The sequence below is a fragment of the Scyliorhinus canicula genome, chromosome 2 (assembly GCF_902713615.1).
Source record: "Scyliorhinus canicula chromosome 2, sScyCan1.1, whole genome shotgun sequence".
In the NCBI taxonomy this organism is placed as follows: domain Eukaryota; kingdom Metazoa; phylum Chordata; class Chondrichthyes; order Carcharhiniformes; family Scyliorhinidae; genus Scyliorhinus; species Scyliorhinus canicula.
The window spans coordinates 204,455,491-204,474,059 of NC_052147.1; the positions used below are offsets into that span (position 1 = coordinate 204,455,491).

General features: G+C 43.5%; 1 protein-coding gene across 9 annotated transcripts in view; it reads right to left on the reverse strand.

Annotated features, from left to right (window-relative positions):
* The window catches only part of rapgef4a (Rap guanine nucleotide exchange factor 4a), a 514,684-nt gene that overhangs the window by 181,309 nt on the left and 314,806 nt on the right, over positions 1 to 18,569 (reverse strand). For all 9 annotated transcript variants that reach the window (XR_005459764.1, XM_038789400.1, XM_038789401.1 and 6 more), the window contains 2 exons: positions 18,311 to 18,432; positions 10,619 to 10,802 (listed from right to left, as the gene is read on the reverse strand). Coding sequence is in view for 8 of the 9 variants with exons in the window: in XM_038789400.1 (XP_038645328.1) it covers positions 10,619 to 10,802; positions 18,311 to 18,432 (306 nt within the window). In the remaining variant the exon portion in view is untranslated. The remainder of the gene's footprint in view (positions 1 to 10,618; positions 10,803 to 18,310; positions 18,433 to 18,569) is intronic.

Below are 18,569 nucleotides of genomic sequence, written 5' to 3' on the forward strand. Positions count from 1 at the left end.
AATTAGAAATAGTAAGGAGAAAAGGCCACTGATCGGCGTAGTCTATTGGCCAAATAATAATATTGCGGTGGGGCGGGCAATAAACAAAGTAATAACTGATGCACGTAAAAATAGTACAGTAATTATCATGGGGGTTTTAATCTACATGTCGATTGCTCAAACCAGGTCGGTCAAGGTTAGTCGAGGAGGAGTTCATAGAATGTATCCGCGATAGTTTCCTAGAACTAAAGGTGACCTTTACGTTAGTGATGGAAAGGGATAAGTATACCCCGCAGGGCAAGAGTTATAGCTGGGGGAAGGGCAATTATGATGCCATTAGACATGACTTAGGATGTGTAGGTTGGAGAAGTAGGCTGCAAGGGTTGGGCACACTGGATATGTGGAGCTTGTTCAAGGAACAGCTATTGCGTGTTCTTGATAAGTACGTACCAGTCAGGCAGGGAGGAAGGGGTCGAGCGAGGGAACCGTGGTTTACCAAAGAAGTGGAATCTCTTGTTAAGAGGAAGAAGGAGGCCTATGTGAAGATGGGGCGTGAAGTTTCAGTTGGGGCGCTTGATAGTTACAAGGAAGCGAGGAAGGATCTAAAGAGAGAGCTAAGACGAGCAAGGAGGGGACATGAGAAGTCTTTGGCAGGTAGGATCAAGGAAAACCCAAAAGCTTTCTATAGGTATGTCAGGAATAAAAGAATGACTAGTGTAAGAGTAGGGCCAGTCAAGGACAGTGGTGGGAAGTTGTGTGTGGAGGCTGAGGAGATAAGCGAGATACTAAATGAATACTTTTCGTCAGTATTCACTCAGGAAAAAGATAATGTTGTGGAGGAGAATGCTGAGACCCAGGCTATTAGAATAGATGGCATTGAGGTGCGTAGGGAAGAAGTGTTTGCAATTCTGGACAAGGTGAAAATAGATAAGTCCCCGGGGCCTGATGGGATTTATCCTAGGGTTCTCTGGGAAGCCAGGGAAGAGATTGCTGAGCCTTTGGCTTTGATTTTTATGTCATCATTGGCTACAGGAATAGTTCCAGAGGACTGGAGGATAGCAAATGTGGTCCCTTTGTTCAAGAAGGGGAGTAGAGATAACCCCGGTAACTATAGGCCGGTGAGCCTCACGTCTGTTGTGGGTAAAGTCTTGGAGAGGATTATAAGAGATACGATTTATAATCATCTAGAGAGGAATAAGATGATTAGGGATAGTCAGCATGGTTTTGTGAAGGGTAGGTCATGCCTCACAAACCTTATCGAGTTCTTTGAGAAGGTGACTGAACAGGTAGACGAGGGTAGAGCAGTTGATGTGGTGTATATAGATTTCAGTAAAGCGTTTGATAAGGTTCCCCACGGTCGTCTATTGCAGAAAATACGGAGGCTGGGGGTTGAGGATGATTTAGAGATGTGGATCAGAAATTGGCTAATTGAAAGAAGACAGAGGGTGGTGGTTGATGGCAAATGTTCAGAATGGAGTTCAGTTACGAGTGGCGTACCACAAGGATCTGTTCTGGGGCCGTTGCTGTTTGTCATTTTTATAAATGACCTAGAGGAGGGCACAGAAGGTTGGGTGAGTAGATTTGCAGACGACACTAAAGTCGGTGGAGTTGTAGACAGTGTGGAAGGATGTTGCAGGTTACAGAGGGACATAGATAAGCTGCAGAGCTGGGCTGAGAGGTGGCAAATGGAGTTTAATGTTGAGAAGTGTGAGGTGATTCACTTTGGAAAGAATAACAGGAATGCGGAATATTTGGCTAATGGTAAAATACTTAGCAGTGTGGATGAGCAGAGGGATCTCGGTGTCCATGTACATAGATCCCTGAAAGTTGCCACCCAGGTCGATAGGGTTGTGAAGAAGGCCTATGGTGTGTTGGCCTTTATTGGTAGAGGGATTGAGTTCCGGAGCCATGAGGTCATGTTGCAGCTGTACAAAACTCTGGTACGGCCGCTTTTGGAGTATTGCGTACAGTTCTGGTCGCCTCATTATAGGAAGGACGTGGAAGCTTTGGAACGGGTGCAGAGGAGATTTACCAGGATGTTGCCTGGTATGGAGGGAAAATCTTATGAGGAAAGGCTGATGGACTTGAGGTTGTTTTCGTTAGAGAGAAGAAGGTTAAGAGGTGACTTAATAGAGGCATACAAAATGATCAGAGGGTTAGATAGGGTGGACAGTGAGAGCCTTCTCCCGCGGATGGAGGTGGCTAGCACGAGGGGACATAGCCTTAAATTGAGGGGTAACAGATATAGGACAGACGTCAGAGGTAGATTTTTTTACACAAAGAGTGGTGAGGCCGTGGAATGCCCTACCTGCAACAGTAGTGAACTCGCCAACATTGAGGGCATTTAAAAGTTTATTGGATAAGCATATGGATGATAATGGCATAGTATAGGTTAGATGGCCTTTAGTTTTTGACTTCGCATGTCGGTGCAACATCGTGGGCCGAAGGGCCTGTACTGCGCTGTATCGTTCTATGTTCTATGTTCTAACAGCATGTAATGGAACCTATAAAGAGCAACATATTCTAGATCTGGTCCTGTGTAATGAGACAGGAATAATTAATAGCACAGTGGTTAGCATTATTTCTTCAGTGCCAGGGACCCGGGTTCGATTCCTGGCTTGGGTCACTGCTGTGCAGAGTCTGCAAGTTCTCCGTGTTTGCTTGGGTTTCCTTCAGGTGCTCCGGTTTCCTCCTACAATTCCAAAAGTAGTGTTTGTTAGGTGAATTGAACATTCTGAATTCTCCCTCAATGTACTAGAACAGGCGCTGTAGTGTGGCAATGAGGGGATTTTCACAGTAACTTCATTGTAGTGTTAATGCAAGCCGACTTATGACACTAATAAAGATTATTAGTCAAGGATCATCTCGGAAGGAGCAATGACATTATGGTTGAATTTAAAATACAGATGGATGGTGAGAAGGGAAAATCCAATACCAGCGTCTTGTGCTGAAATAAATGAGACTACAATGGAATGAGGGAGGAGTTGGCTGAGGTAGACTGGGAGCAAGACTTTATGGTGGGACAATTGAGGAACAATGGAAGACTTTCAAAGTGATTTTTCACAGTGCTCAGCAGAAGTATATACCAGTGAAAAGGAAGGACTGTCGGGAAATGGATAACCAGCCACTGATATCTAAGGAAATAAAGGAGGGTATCAAACTGAAAGAAAATGCATATGAAAGTGGCAAAGACTAGTGGGAAACTAGAGGATTGAGAAATCTTGACATGAAAGAAGCTACAAAGAAAAGAAAGATAGATTATGAGACAAAACTAGTTCAGAATAGAAAAAATATAGCAAACGTTTCTACAAATATATAAAACGGAAAAGAGGTTAAAATTGGTCCTTTAGAGGACGAGGAGGAGGATTTAATGATGGGAAATGAGGAAATGGGTGAGGCACTGAACAGGTACTTTGTGTTGGTCTTCACAGTGAAAGACACAAATAACATGACAATAATTGATAGCAAGGAGGCTATGGCAGGTGATGACCTAGAAATGATCATTATCACTGAGGAGGAAGTGTTGGGCAAGCTAATGGGGCTAAAGGTAGACAGGTCTCCTGGCCTGGATGGAATGCATCCCATGGTACTAAAAGAGATGGTGGGGGAAATAGCAAATGTGCTTGTGGTAATTTAGCAAAATCCGCTAGACATTGGGACAGTTCCGGCAGATTAGAAAACAGCAAATGTGACACAACTATTTTAGAAAGGAGGTAGACAAAAGGCGGGTAATTATAGGCTGGTTAGCTTGACTTCTGTAGTTGGGAAAATGCTTGAATCTGTCAAAGAAGAAATAACGAGACATCTGGATAGGAACTGTCCCATTGGGCAGGCGCATAGCGGGTTAAAGGCAGGTCATGTTTAGCTAATTGACTGGAATTCTTTGAGGACATTACAAGCCTGGTGGAGAACAGGGAACTGGTGAAAGTGGTGTATCTGGATTTCCAGAAGGCATTCGACAAGATGCTGCATAAAAGGCTGCTGCATAAGATAAAGGTGCACGGCCTTACGTGTAATATATTAGCATGGATAGAGGATTAGTTAATTAACACAAAGCAAAGAGTGGGGATAAATGGGTGTTTTTCTGGTTGCCGATCAGTGGCTAGTGGTACGCCTCTTGCTGCAACTGAATAAGGTACTGGTGAGACCACATCTGGAGTAATGAGAGCAGCTTTGTTCCTCTTATGTAAGGAACATATTATTTCATTGGCAAAGGTTCAGAGATGGTTCACTGGAATGATCCCCGGTGTGAAGGGATTGTCTTATGAGCAAAGGTCAAACAGGTTGAGACTCATTGGAATTTAGAAGAATGAGAGATGATCTCATTGAAACATTTAGGATTCTTAAGGGGATGACCAGGTGAATGCTGAGAGGATGTTTCCCCTTATGGGAGAGTCTAGGACCAGAAAGAATAGTCCAAGAATAAAGGAGTACCAATTTAAGACTGAGGTGATGAGGAATGTCTTCTCAGAGATGGTTGAGTGTCTTTGGAACTCCTTGCCACTGTGAGCTGTGGGACAGAGTCCTTGTTTATAGGCTGAGATAGATTCTTGATCTGTAACGGAATCAAGGGGTACAGGGAAAGGGCAGGAAAGTGACCATGAGAAATGTTGGATAAGCCATGGTCCTATTGAATGGGGGAGCAGGCTTGAGGAGCCCAACAGCCTACTCCTGTTCCTATTTCTTATGGTCCTATGGTATCTTACAATGCAGTTCTGTACCTCTAAACCCATTAAACAATCTGTCAGCGTGCCAAGTTCAAAGACCTAAGAGATGAAGGTGTTCTTGGTAAAATGGAGGAAAACGTAAGTATTTTTTTTCAGTCAACTTCATTGCACTTTAATTTTTTCTAGCCTGTTTGCTTGCCTAGTGTTATGGGCCAGGGTTTAGAGAACCCCAAAAAGTGTATCATGGAGTTCACCTGACCCACAACTTTTAAGAGATTGTGGTATAAGGAGCACACGGCCCAGGGGTGGTACAGCAGAAATGGAAAAGTAATTTTTAAACCAAAACAATGTTTATTCTATGAACCCAAGTTAACCTTCCTGAAACATAGTGAACATCTTAGTAACCATCAATTCAAATACAACTCCCAAAGAATACAACACTAAGTAATCCTTAATAAATTCCCAAACAACATCCAGAAGACAGAAGAAACACCTTTTAACAGAAGCACATCAGGTTTACATTCACTAATGAAAACATTTATAATTCTGAATTCACCAAATGATCAAGAGATAGTTTTTTCATGGCAGAGAGATCAACAGTACACCTGCTCTGTCTGGCTTCAGCTCCAACACTGAAAACAAAACTAAAACACACTCTGCAGCAAACAGCTAAAGCGAAAGTAAAAAGCTGACAGACAGCCCAGCTCCACCCACTCTCTGACATAACTGCAGGAGTAAACACCCATTTATAAACAACCATTTCTTAAAGTTACTCTTACATGACAACTCCCCCCAAGAAAAAAAATAAACCATCGACTTCAAGATTGTTTCATTTTTCACCATTTCACTATCCTTTAAGAAATGCACACAATAAATATACTTTTTTGTTTCAAACAAACAACACATGCAAACAGGTACAATAATATAGTCCATTTTTGTTCTTCTTCCTCCTACTGAAATCCTTCTCGATTGACAGTCTCTTTGAACAAGAAGGTCTCTGCACAATCCATCCATTTTCTACGCCTCGGCATTTTTCTTTAAGGTCAGATACTTTAGTTCAATCTGATCGCAGAGTCCCTCGTAATTCTCCAACACAGGAGAATTGGTTATCACAGCTTTCAGGCCATCAAATGCCTGTCGAACGTCCGCTGTCCACTGAAATTTTCAACGTTTCTTCAGCAAGTCCATCAGTGGAGCAATCATGCTACAAAACGTTTGCACAAACGTTCGATCAAATCCACTCATGCCAAGAAATCGCATTATTTCCCTTCGACTTGGGGGTATTGGAAACTCCTCAATAACTGTCGGTTTCACATCCCATGTGACCATTCAACCCTGTCCGATTGTATGGCCAAGGAAAGTGACTTGGGCTTTTCCAAATTCACTTTTGGCTAGGTTTATCACCAAACCCGCCTCCTGAAGTTGATCGAATAACTCCATCAGATGATTCAAATATTCTGTCCACGTCTGGCTCAAAATTACCAGATCGTCGATGTATACCGCACAATTGGGTAATCCTGAAACAACTTTGTTAGTTAACCGTTGAAATGTGGCTGGGACGTTTTTCATGCCAAATGGCATAACTTTGAATTGGTATATACCATCTGGAGTCACAAAAGCTGAAATTTCCTTCGCCCTTTCGGATAAAGGTACTTGCCAGTAACCTTTAAGTAAATCCAATTTGGAAATAAAAGCTGATTGTCCCACTTTCTCAATGCAATCCTCCAAACGTGGGATAGGATAAGAGTACGTACTTGTAACTGCATTAACCTTTCTATAGTCCACACACAACCATTGGGTACCATCTGGTTTAGGTACCATCACTATGGGTGAGCTCCATTGGCTGCAACTCACTTCATTTATGCCATTTTTAAGCATACTCTCAATCTCTTGGTTTACCTGTGCCAATTTTAATGGGTTAAGTCTATATAGATGTTGTTTGATTGGAATAGCCTTTCCCACATCTACATCATGTATAGCCATTTTAGTACTTCCCAATTTATCTCCACAAACTTGCCCATGTGACATCAATAACTCTTTCAGGTCAGTTTGTTTTTCCTCTGGAAAGTAACTCAACATTTTATCCCAATTTTTAAGAACATCCTCATTTTCCAATTTAATTTGAGGTACATAAATTTCACAGTCATTTGGATTTTGTTCGCCACTTTTTGTTGGAATTATTAAAACCTCCTTTTTCTCTCCTGCCCTTTCAATGTACCTTTCAAGCATATTCACATGACACACTCGGTGAGTTTTCTTCTATCCAGCATTTTTACCACATAATTCACCTCACTTAATTTTCTTTCAATCTGATAAGGTCCATAAAACCTAGCTTTTAAAGGTTCACCTACCATTGGTAACAACACTATATCTCCACAGGCAAAACTACGAACTTTGGATTTCTTGTCCGCTACCTGTTTCATCACATTTTGTGCAACCTTTGAATGTTGTCTAGCCATTTCACCTTCTCTATTTAATCGTTCCCTAAAATTTGACACGTAATCCAATAATGCAATTTGCGATTTCTCACTCACCAATTTTTCCTTGATTAATTTAAGTGGTCCTCTTACCTCATGACCAAAAATTAGTTCAAAAGGACTGAATTTGGTTGACTCATTTAGATGCATCCCTAATTGCAAACAGTATGAATGGAATTCCTTTATCCCAATCCTCTGGATAATCGTGACAATAAGCCCTCAACATTGTCTTTAATGCCCGATGCCACCTTTCTAACGCTCCCTGCGATCCTGGATGCTACGCAGTTGATTTAAATTGTTTTATTCGGAAGCTATCCATAACTTCTTTGAATAACCTGGAGGTAAAGTTTGATCCTTGATCCGATTGTATTTCTGTGGGTAGTCCATATCTAGTAAAGAATTTAAGTAACTCCTCCACAATCTTTTTAGCTGTAATATTATGTACTGGAATGGCCTCTTGAAACTTAGTAGACACATCCATTATAGTCAAAAGATATTGATTACCACTTTTAGTTTTCGGATGCGGTCCTACGCAATCAATTAGGACCCGTGTAAAAGGTTCCTCAAATGCTGGAATGGGTATTAAGGGCGCTGGTTTTATCACTGCTTGAGGTTTCCCCATCACTTGACATGTGCGACATAATTGACAAAATTTAACTACATCTTTATGTAGCCCAGGCCAATAAAAATGTTTTTGGATTTTAGCTTGAGTTTTCCTTATTCCCAAATGGCCTCTCACTGGAACCTCATGTGCAACTCGCAACACCTCCTTTCTATTCCCTACCGGCAATACTACTTGCTGAACTTCGGCCCACTTTTCATCTGCCTGCATATGTAAAGGTCTCCATTTTCTCATGAAGACATTACTTTTACGGTAGTAACACTCCAGTATACACTCAGATTCCTCTTCCGTGTATGCCTTCTGATACATCAGTTTTATTTCTACATCTTTCTGATGTAACTCCACCAATTTTCCTGAACTAAAAATATCAGCCTCATCCTCCACCTGTTCTTGTTCTTTTTGAACCATCTGACCAAAAATCGTTTCTGATAATTGCACTTCAACGTTATCTTCACTCTTTGATTGCTCCTCGTGTCTTACCCTGTGACTTTGCAACCTTGTTACTACACAATCTTGAATAATCCTAGGATATTCGTCCTTCAACACTTCAGTTGTCTTGATTTTCCACTGGCTTATTAACCACAGTAGGCATTACTCTCACCTGCGATCCAGCTATATCATTACCCAAGATAAACTTCCTGGACAAGATAGTTTCTCTATTACTCCTACGACCACTTCACCACTCTTCACTGGACTTTCCAACCTTACCTTATATAATGGAACACTACTCCTCTCACCCTGAATTCCACATATTACCACCTTTTCTGGCAGCATTCTTCCCAAACTACATAACTTCTCATCTCTTCCGATTAAAGATTGACTAGCTCCCGTATACTTAAAATTGTGATTTCTTTACCTGCTCCTCCTGATACACGAGTAAACTTTACCCACAGAAGTAAATTCTTTAAAGACATCTGGCACCTTCTTATAAATAATAATAATCGCTTATTGTCACAAGTAGGCTTCAATGAAGTTACTGTGAAAATCACCTCTTGATCAGGCTGTACAATCTTTTGCACCTCCTTCACTTCGCTTTGGCTTTCCTTCACCACTTTCACAAACCCCACTGACTTATCCTGTTTTACCACATCAGCCTTCCCAATGCTTTTCTTCAACCACCAATACTGTGACTTTACATGGCCTAGTTTATTACAGTTAAAACATTTGAAACTTTTCATGTCTCTTCCACCCTCCTGGATTTCTTTTTTTAATCTGAGGTACACACTCCTTATTATCTCCCATCAGATCACCTTTACTTTTACCACGTGAGTATTTCTCATGTCCTCAGTTTCTATCCCTCACAGGCTGAAACTGATGTTGGAAACCAAGCTTTGATTTATGAACTAATTCATAATCATCTGCCATTTCTGCTGACCTCACAGTTTTAACTCTCTGCTCTTCCACAAGAGTTCTCACTACATCAGGAATTGAATTTTTAAACTCCTCCAAAAGCATAATTTCTCAGAGAGCTTCATACGTTTGGTGTATTTTCAAAGCCCTCATCCACCTATCAAAATTACTCTGTTTGAGCCTTTCAAACTCCACGTATGTTTGACCAAATTATTTCCTTAAATTTCTAAACCTTTGCCTGTAGGCTTCAGGCACTAGTTCATATGCACCCAAGATGGATTTTTTTTACCTCCTCATACGTCCCAGATACCTCCTCCGGTGGTGATGCAAACACTTCACTAGCCCTACCTACCAGCTTTGTTTGAATCAGTAATACCCACATGTCCTGTGGCCATTTCATTTGTTTAGCTACCTTCTCAAATGAAATGAAAAAGACTTCTACCTCCTTCTCATCGAACCTTGGTAATGCTTGGACATATTTAAATAGATTCCCACCAAGCCTTCGACTGTGACTGTGACTATGACAATCTTTCTCACTATCCTCATCACTATCATCCAACTCTACATTTCCCTTTACATCTGCCAATTTTAACTGACTGTCATGTTTCATGGCCATTTTCTGAAGTTCAAACGCTCTCTCTTTATCTTTTTCCGTGATCTGAATCTCCCTCTCTTTCTTTCTTTTTGTACTGCTAGGGCTATTATTTCTTTTCTCCTTTCTTCTCTCTCCTTTTCTTTTTCCCCTCTCTCTCTTTTGTATTCAAGCTGCTTTAATTCTCTCATGTTCCATTTGTTTAACTTGTAACTGAATTTTTGCCATTTCCAATGAGTCAAACTGTATCTCAGGCAACTTTAAATGCTTAGCCACCGCCATAGTATTCTGACATCGTGATGCCCTTTTGGGTCTCTCAGGAGTGAGACTTGTCAGCCTATAGGTCCTGCCCCTCTCAGCAAGAACGCTGATGTCCCACTGAATTGCTTGCTGGGTCTCTCCTGGCGTCAGCGGGAATCACACCAATTTTCCCGCTGGCAGGAGCCCTTAAGTCTTCAATTGGGAGAATTGCACTCCAATATGTATTTTACAATCAGGTTTAGTACTACTTACAAAATACAGTATCCTGTTTTCCAAATTATGAAGATACTATTTGAAGTTATGCAACTGCAAAGATGGAAAGCTTAAAAGACAAAATGGATGCAAATTGAGGAGCTGTGAACCTGGTAAAACGAAGTGTCGTCCATCCCTCTGCGAGGGTCCAACATGGACAAAGTTGTAAAACAGTGGATCCTGCAAAGCTTCCAAAGTAAACACATTTGATCTGCACTTGAGTATTACTATAACAAATGCAAGATTTTTCTGATTAATTCCTAAACTCCAAGTGAGACAATCGAGCAGCTTTTGACTGATTACCAGCTCTAAACAAAATGATAGAGATTGCAGCCAAACATATATTATACAGTCGATTCCCATTTTAAATTCCAGCCTACCTATTATGTGTTGGTATAATTTATTTGATTTTACTCACTGTTTTCGTAAAATCATTCTCATATGGGCATCTGGCCCAATCTGAGAAAGAAAAAGCATGGTTTCCTGTAGCTCCTCCTCATACTCTTTTTTCTCCTCATCTGTTGGTGCAAGGACTTCCTCCTGTTCATCATCGAGGAAACGATAAAACAGGTACTTGTCCTGGAAATTGTGCTCTTGGTCCGCTAGGATAGCAATGGTTTATAAGTTAGAAATTATATCGGTCTTCTGGTCCATTATTTTTAAAAACGGAACATCTTAACAGTACAAAATAAATTATTTGTTTTCAGCTACCAGATTTTCGGTATCCTCACAAAAGATCAACAAGGTGAATACAGATGAGCGACATTCTTCAGTACGATTAATTCACCCTTCATTTCAGAAAATGATAAACTCAGCACAGTCACTAATGCTTTCTTGAAAGATTAGAGTTTATTCTGTCTCTATGGATTTCCCCTGAAAATTGTTCCAGGCATAAATCACTCTTCATGTGAAGTGCTCCATACCAGTCATCTGTTTGCACCCAGCCCCTTGATTTGCAGTTATAGCTTAATGATTTTTAAAAAACCAAATAGTGCTCTAATTTCATATTTTGTATTCCATTGGGTATTGTATCGCATCTCCACAAGTTATCTTCTCATTAATTTTTGACTCGTGATGCATAATTGGGCTCTCTGGCAAAGACGAATTTTGAGCTCACATTAGCGGTCAGCCTAAACGGCGATTTGGGAAGCGAGATTCTCACTGGCAAGAGCATCTCCTGATTTTTCATGCCCCTCATTGTGACATAACGAGCTTCCCGCACATCATTTTAATATATTGACATTTAATCTATGAGCCATCCCGCCAGCACAAGAGCTCAATAAAAACATGAACCTGGCACTCTCGCGTCCGAAGGGGATATCAGAGGTGACCACACAGGTTGCCATTGCCCACCAGGGAGTCCAATGGAGTGGGAGCACTGGTGAGGATGTGGGGGAACCAGCTTAGTCATTCCTGAGGCAAACAGGTGGGGTCGAGGCATTGTGGGGCAGGTTTGCTTTCTCAAAGGCCCTCATTATTGTGGACCTCTGTCTCCAAGGGGTCTGTCACTTGGTGTGGATTTTGTGCTTCTTGGGTCCCTATTGCTGGTGTCTAAGCAGTGATTCCTCGGAGGAAATGCCTTTCTGGAGTGGCAACTGGATTGGGTGGGAGTGGATAAATTCACAGGGTCAGCACAGAAGGAAACTGTAAGGTCTCAGGGAGGGGTACGATGAATTGCCTCCGATGAATTGCCAAGTTGCATTGGCAGTATGGGGGATTCTGACATGGGGTGATGATTAGCTCCATGAAGCAAGAGGACCCTGACACAGGAGGGGACGAAGGGGCCAGTAACACCAGCCCCAGACCTTCACAATGCAAAAGACAGCTGTAGGGTCTGAGGAGTGTGATTGGCCATTGTCAAAAGTCCTGGAGTCAGAGGCAGACTTACACTTTTGGGGGCCTGTGTTGTTCCTCTTTGAAGGGGCCCCATGTCACATGCTGCCCCCTGGTGACGTGGTGGCCCGCCCCAATGACATTGATGTTCGAATCAATCCGGTCTCATAAAAGAGACCGCAATCGATCAGAGGGAGAAATGACTGACACAAAAAAAGCTGTAATTCAAAATGCAAAAGCATAAGGAAGAAAGATGTTGGTTGCTGTCCAGTCCTCTCACTCTTCGCCTTGCCTTGCTGGCCTCTGGCTCTGATCAAGTTGCCTTGCTCCTGCTGGCCGCTGCTGCCGAATTCCCCGTGGCTTGTCTCGCCTTCTTCTCACACCCTGACGTCTGCTCACGTCTTGGCTCTAATTCGGGTAGCCAGGCCTCAAGCCTTGACCCTTAACAACCACATGTGCTCCTGGCTGGCTGCTGGCTATCTGGCTTCTGCTCTCTCTCGCCCTCTCTGCTCAGTTCAGAAGCTGCCCAGTCCAGCCCTCACTCTCACAGCCCTGCTGCCTGGCTGGCCTCTGGTTCTGGTCGAGTCACCCACTCCTGCTGGTCCCAGATTCCCTGAGATATGACACCGGCGCCTCCCAACTGCTCTGCTTACTTCTTGCTTGGGTGGCAGGTCTTGGGCCTCGATGACCTCATGTGCTTCTGGCTGGCTATCTGGCCTGATGGACTCTGTTCTTTTTGGTTGGTTGCCCACCCACCCTCCTCAGCCCTAAGCCTGGAGGTTGAGCTTCACTGCTCCCCTCGATAGCCATTGGCCAGCGCCTCCACCATGCCTCGCTGAGGGCTTTGCAGGCTTGTACCCCAATGTTAGGTTGGCAAACTCACTTTTGTCTCAGGCTGCCCGCCAGACTGAATGCCCGAAAACTGGTTTCTGCTTTGCACCTTTACTCAATGCAAGTTGGGAAACTTCACACCGCTTCAGGAGATCCATGTCTGATCTGCTCAAAGTCTCCATCATCTTTCAACATGTGTTTTTTCTGCTGTAATAGAGGAGTCCACCAATCAGAGCCCGATGCTGATCTGTATCGCCATCTGAGATGCTGAAGAATGAGCCCATCAGAAAATGTATAGCTATCAAGGCTCTGATTGACGTTTCCATGATGTTCCCACCACAACAGTCACCTCTCCAATAGGGCCCCGTGCTGCATCGTTGGTGTTTCATTGATAGTCCACCTCTGCCTGGACTCCAGGATATCAGGCATATTATCACGGAACGACTGACTGTTCAGGATGGAAGGCTTAAGTGATCAGATGATAACTTGAGGATGAAGTTGAATGGAAATCAGGTGAGCCACACTTGCCACAGGAGGCAGCTACTCCCCTAATAACACCCCGATCCTTCCTCGATGAGTCGATTATGCCCATCAAGTCAGCATTGTAATTCATGATTGTGCCCCACTGATTGGTTCCCACAAGACAACCCTCTGGGAGCTGAGCCGCCCAAGCATTGGACAACACAGCTTACACTCATCACTCCATTAGAGAGAGGTGACACGGGTTCAGCCCCCAAGACAAGGGGCAAAGATAAGATCTCAGGAGGCAGCCCTGAAACACGAATGAAACAAAAAGTGGTGGGTTGTGTGCGTGTGTGTGGGGGCATCCGTAGACGGCCAAGGCTACCCAAGATGGATGTCCACCTGACAGGCGGAGTTGGAAAAGACTCGATTGCGAACAGGGCCATCGTGTGTTAGAAAATAAGGGAGCGTAGCTCGTCGGAAAGGTGAGCATCTCGGGGGAGCTGGATGTCTCATGTCTTGATAGGGCAATGGGTCAGGGCTCGACAGGCCTCCTCATTGCTCACATATCTATTTCCTTCCTTTCTGTTCTTGAGTGTGAGGATGATGGAGGCAGTGGAGAGTTGGCTGTGCTTTTGATCGCAGTGGAGCAGGAGAGGGGGCATCAACGTGTGACTGCACGTGGACTGGACGAACACCTTGCAGAGAAGGGACAGGGAGAGTTCGCTGACTTGCTGGCGGCAGGGCCACACATAGTGGTGGCTCAGAGGAGACACTACCGGTGTTATGATCCCAGTTATAACTGTACGGGAAGATCCCAGAATGGAACCCGAGCTCAAAAGACCATCTTTTTTATTTTTTTTATAAAACATTGAGGGACAACGTTATTCCTTTACTCCCCCTTAGTTTAACAATTACTCACAGGTTTTGTAAGATCAATACCGATTATAAAGTACACCTTATACTACAATGGTCTCATGAGCACACAAAGACCTTTTGAAGCACACAGATGACTGTAATGAGACATTCCTCTATGAACCCAAGTGAATGTCTGTGGATTTCTCCTTGAGATACCCTCACTTACGACGCAGGAGAGAAGATTGGTAATTCAAAGGCTTTAACCATCAGAGAACCGGACAGCTGCCGGGAAGTGTGTTCACAGCATGCTGCCCAGTGAGCATCACCTTATATACCGTTTCCTGGGGGCGGAGCCAGAGGCGGAGTCCCCCAGGGTTCCAAGCCCGGTCTTAAAGGGCCAATGCATTAAAGGCAAGGTACAGTTACAGCAGTTACCGATACCATTCATCACACTCCTCAAAATCCCCCCCAGATGATTATTATTACACTGTGAGCCACCTTGACTCACTGAACTCCGGCTTCCACACAAGTGATTTCAAATTCCACTTTCAAAAGTCACACTTTCAAATCTTCCCCCCGCTGCTTTCATCAAGGTTTTGCTTTCAGGCTTTGACACAAACTCAAGAGGTTCAGCCACCGATTTCCACAATTATTTCAAATAGTGTCTCCCAAACTAGTAATTTCTCACAAACCTTAGCACTACTGCAGATATCTTTCTGGTCTCTCACAATCCAATGCTTTTCAAACTCTCTGGGATTTTACTTCACAGTAATCTGTTCTGGTTCCTAGTTTCATCTGTTCAGTCAACTCCAGATTTCTTGGAAACTTCTCTTCATTTTAGCTGGACTTTAGATTTCTGGCATCTGTTCTAGCAATGCCAAGAGAGATGCTCCCTCTAGCCTTCTAAAACCAACTGCTTCTAGCTGAGCTGCCATCTCTCTCACTACATATCTCCAACTGCAATTAGCTAAACTAAAACGTAAAAGCTTCTCTATCTTTCAAGACTCCAGTTGCTAAGCAACAACTGCTGGTCAATTTACTGTTCATGCTGTAGCCCTCTTTAAACACAGTAGAATCACAGTTGGAATTTAAACCAACCTCCACACTACAAACACCTTTGCCAGCATGAATCCAACTATAGTTTTACCCTTTCAGGCACAAAAATATTAAATTAACCCCACTTAAATCTATACCTTATTTCTAATGTTTACCAATACAAATATAAATTCCTTAAAACTACCTTTGTTTTCCTAATACCGGGCACAGGTGTACTTCCAGATTACAGAGATCCAGTAGCAGAGACTACTGTGCCTGTCCAGAGGAATCGTGAATGATTTTTGCCAGGTATGCAGGTGTCACATGGGCTGGGAAGTCACCCATTGCTAGTGGCCTTGAAAGTCACAGCCGCTTTGAACTATGTCAGTGTTTAATTTCAGGGTTGCATGGGGGCCTCTGCGACATCTGTAACCCACCACACACAGGTACATAAGGGAAGTGACCAATGCGATATTTGTGAGGGTGCAAAACTATACAAACTTTGAGCAGGACCAGGCTAGCCAGGACACCTAAGGCCATCGACTTCGCCCGCATGGTTGGCCTGCCCCAAATGCAGGGTCTGATTGAACACACGCATGTGGCTCTGTGTTCCCCATGACAGCATAGGGCGTCCTTTATAAACCACAGGGGATTCCACTCCTTAAATGTGCAGATGATCTGTGACAATGTAATGCGCATTATGCAGGTGTGTGCCCTTTTCCCAGAGAGCGTCCACAACAGCTACATACTTGGATGCTCTCTGATCCCAGTCATCTTAGACAGAGCAGCAGCAGCTAAAGGGATGGCTCCTCAAGACAAAGTTTACCCCTCAGGAGGAAACTAATGGCGCCAGTGTGGAGACCGCAAATACCTGCGGAGACTCCTTACAATGAGGCTCATGCTTTAACACATGCACTGGTGGAGCAGATGATAGGCCTGCTGAAGATATGGTTCTGGAAGATATGAATCGGTTGGGGGAAGCCCTCCAGTATAGCTCAGAGAGGGTCTCACACATCATCATGGTATGCTGTGCAATCCATAACCTGGCACTGCAATGGGGTGAGGAACTGAATGACTGCCACAACTCCTCAGAGGAGGAGGAAGTAGAGGAGGATTGTGAGGCGCAATCCTCAGGGGGGACTGAGGAAGGATCTCGGGACATGGCAAGGGCCAAAATGGGGCGCAGTACTCGGGATCCCCCGATTGCCTCTCGCTTTGGGGAAAACCAAAACTAGGGTGGACAAAAATGTCCCCCCTCCCCCCCGCATTGGGGTCTGAGACCTCCTTTGAGAGATGCCAGCGGGATGTTTCCTTGGTGATCACTCCTTTCATAGGCAGGGCGTGGAAGGCCCATGACCGGACGATGCAGGAGAATGATGACAACTTGCAGCAAGGACAGAGCGATCGTCCTCATATCTCCTCCGATTGTCTAATTCGTGCTTCACAGGAACCTGAACACGACTTGCCACTGAACAGTGTGGTCTGTGGGCGATTAGATGCTGAATGACACATCTTAACTGCTACTGCCTCCTCAGAAGCTAGTGGTACAGGTGCGAGTCTGCACCTTTTGTGCAGGGGGCCAAACTCTCAGAAGCTTTCAGCCGATGGCTTCCTCATGAAGAAAGAATGCTTGTACAGATGAAAGGCCTGTGCATTGGCCTGGGGTTAGGTGTGTGAGGGGAGGGTGCTCAAGACCAGGATTACACCAGCATGGCTATGTTGGGTGGGGAGCTGCTGGTGGAGAACAAACATTGAGCTACCATTCTCTCAGAAGGAGTTAGCAGATGTGCCTGGTGTTGCATTTCCAGCCTAAATGTTGGGTTGGTGTGCATGCTTCATGAAATGAGAACGGAGGGGCACTTTTAGGGTACATAACACATTCAGTAGTACTAACATAGATGATTACTCTCTATTTGTGCTTAAACTCCCCCATGTCCACGCTGTGACTATAATCTATTAACCTTCCTCACCACCCCTGTCGAGGTATCTCCCAAGATCCACAGCTGAGGACAAAGCTATAATAACCTGCACTGGCCATATGGTGGGGAGATGATTGTTTTCCCCATGTTCCTTGAGGAGTACGAGCTCCCCTGCTAGGAGTGGGGTAGCTTACCCCGACTTGTATAAAAGTTTGTCCAGTCTGGAACTGAGCGAAAGGAGAGAGTGCCCGGTGAGGTTCAACCGGTATTCATGTATATAATGGTTGTAAAATAAATGTTGTTTACTTTTGCTTACTTTGGACCTCCCATGTCTTAGTAAAGAGGCAACCTCAAACTTCCATGCCCTGTTGCCTGAGATGACTTTGACGGGCGTCCCTTGGAGAGCCGGACCTTGAGGGTCCAGGTCTGCTCTCAGGCAGCATTGATGTCAAGGTGCTTCTGACTCCTCTGTAATGCTTTGATTATGATATTTCTCCTTTCTTTTTTTGTGAGCTTATTCATTTTATATAGCATGCCTTAAAGTAGTTTTGATACAAGTGCCTGTGCCAATTGTTGCGATGCTCTACTGAGTTGATCTTCAAAACCAAACAATTTTGCTAAATGCTAGTCACTACTTCGTTTCTTTCAAAATCACTTCTCATCCAATTTCATAATTCTTCCTCATACATGGTTGTCTTTTTTCCCCATTTTCACCCTCCAATAAAATGAAGGAATTTATTTTGGGATCATCTGTACCAGTTACAAGGGAATCAGAAATTTTGGAGAGCAGTTCTTAAGGACCATTTAGCACCTCATTCCCTGTCCTCCATTTACTGGTCGGCTATACTTTTTGCTGGACTATATGCTCGTCAAAGCCTCATTGCCAAAGCATAAACACTTACACAATTATCTGTCACAATTTTCCAGGCACCAGGACTTCACTTTTCCCTCTTCAAAATCCTTTGACTGAATACAACTAGAGTTTTGTAAACATGTCTGAAATGTTCATTAATATAAAATTACTTTTGGGGCACAAATTTCATTTAAACATAATGATGTATTGGATTTTAAACCTCCGTATAAGTCCACAATCAACCAAGTGACATAACCAAATATATTTGTTAACTGTACATTAATGGTACAGTACTAATTAAAACATATAATGGTGTTACCATGGTTCATGACTCCTTCCTCAAGCAGCACCTGCCACATCCCTACTGCCTGTGTGCGGGAATGGACACAAAGTGTTTGCTGCATCATCCAGTCCACTAATTCTGTGCCAACACAACACTGTCTAGATAAAGGAGAACACAATTTTCAGAAACTATCCAAGATAAGCCGTTAGTTAAAAACATAAACACTATACATTAAAATAGTCCTTAAAATTAAAATGCCATAATGAACACGATCATTAGAAGGACCTTTTTCTGC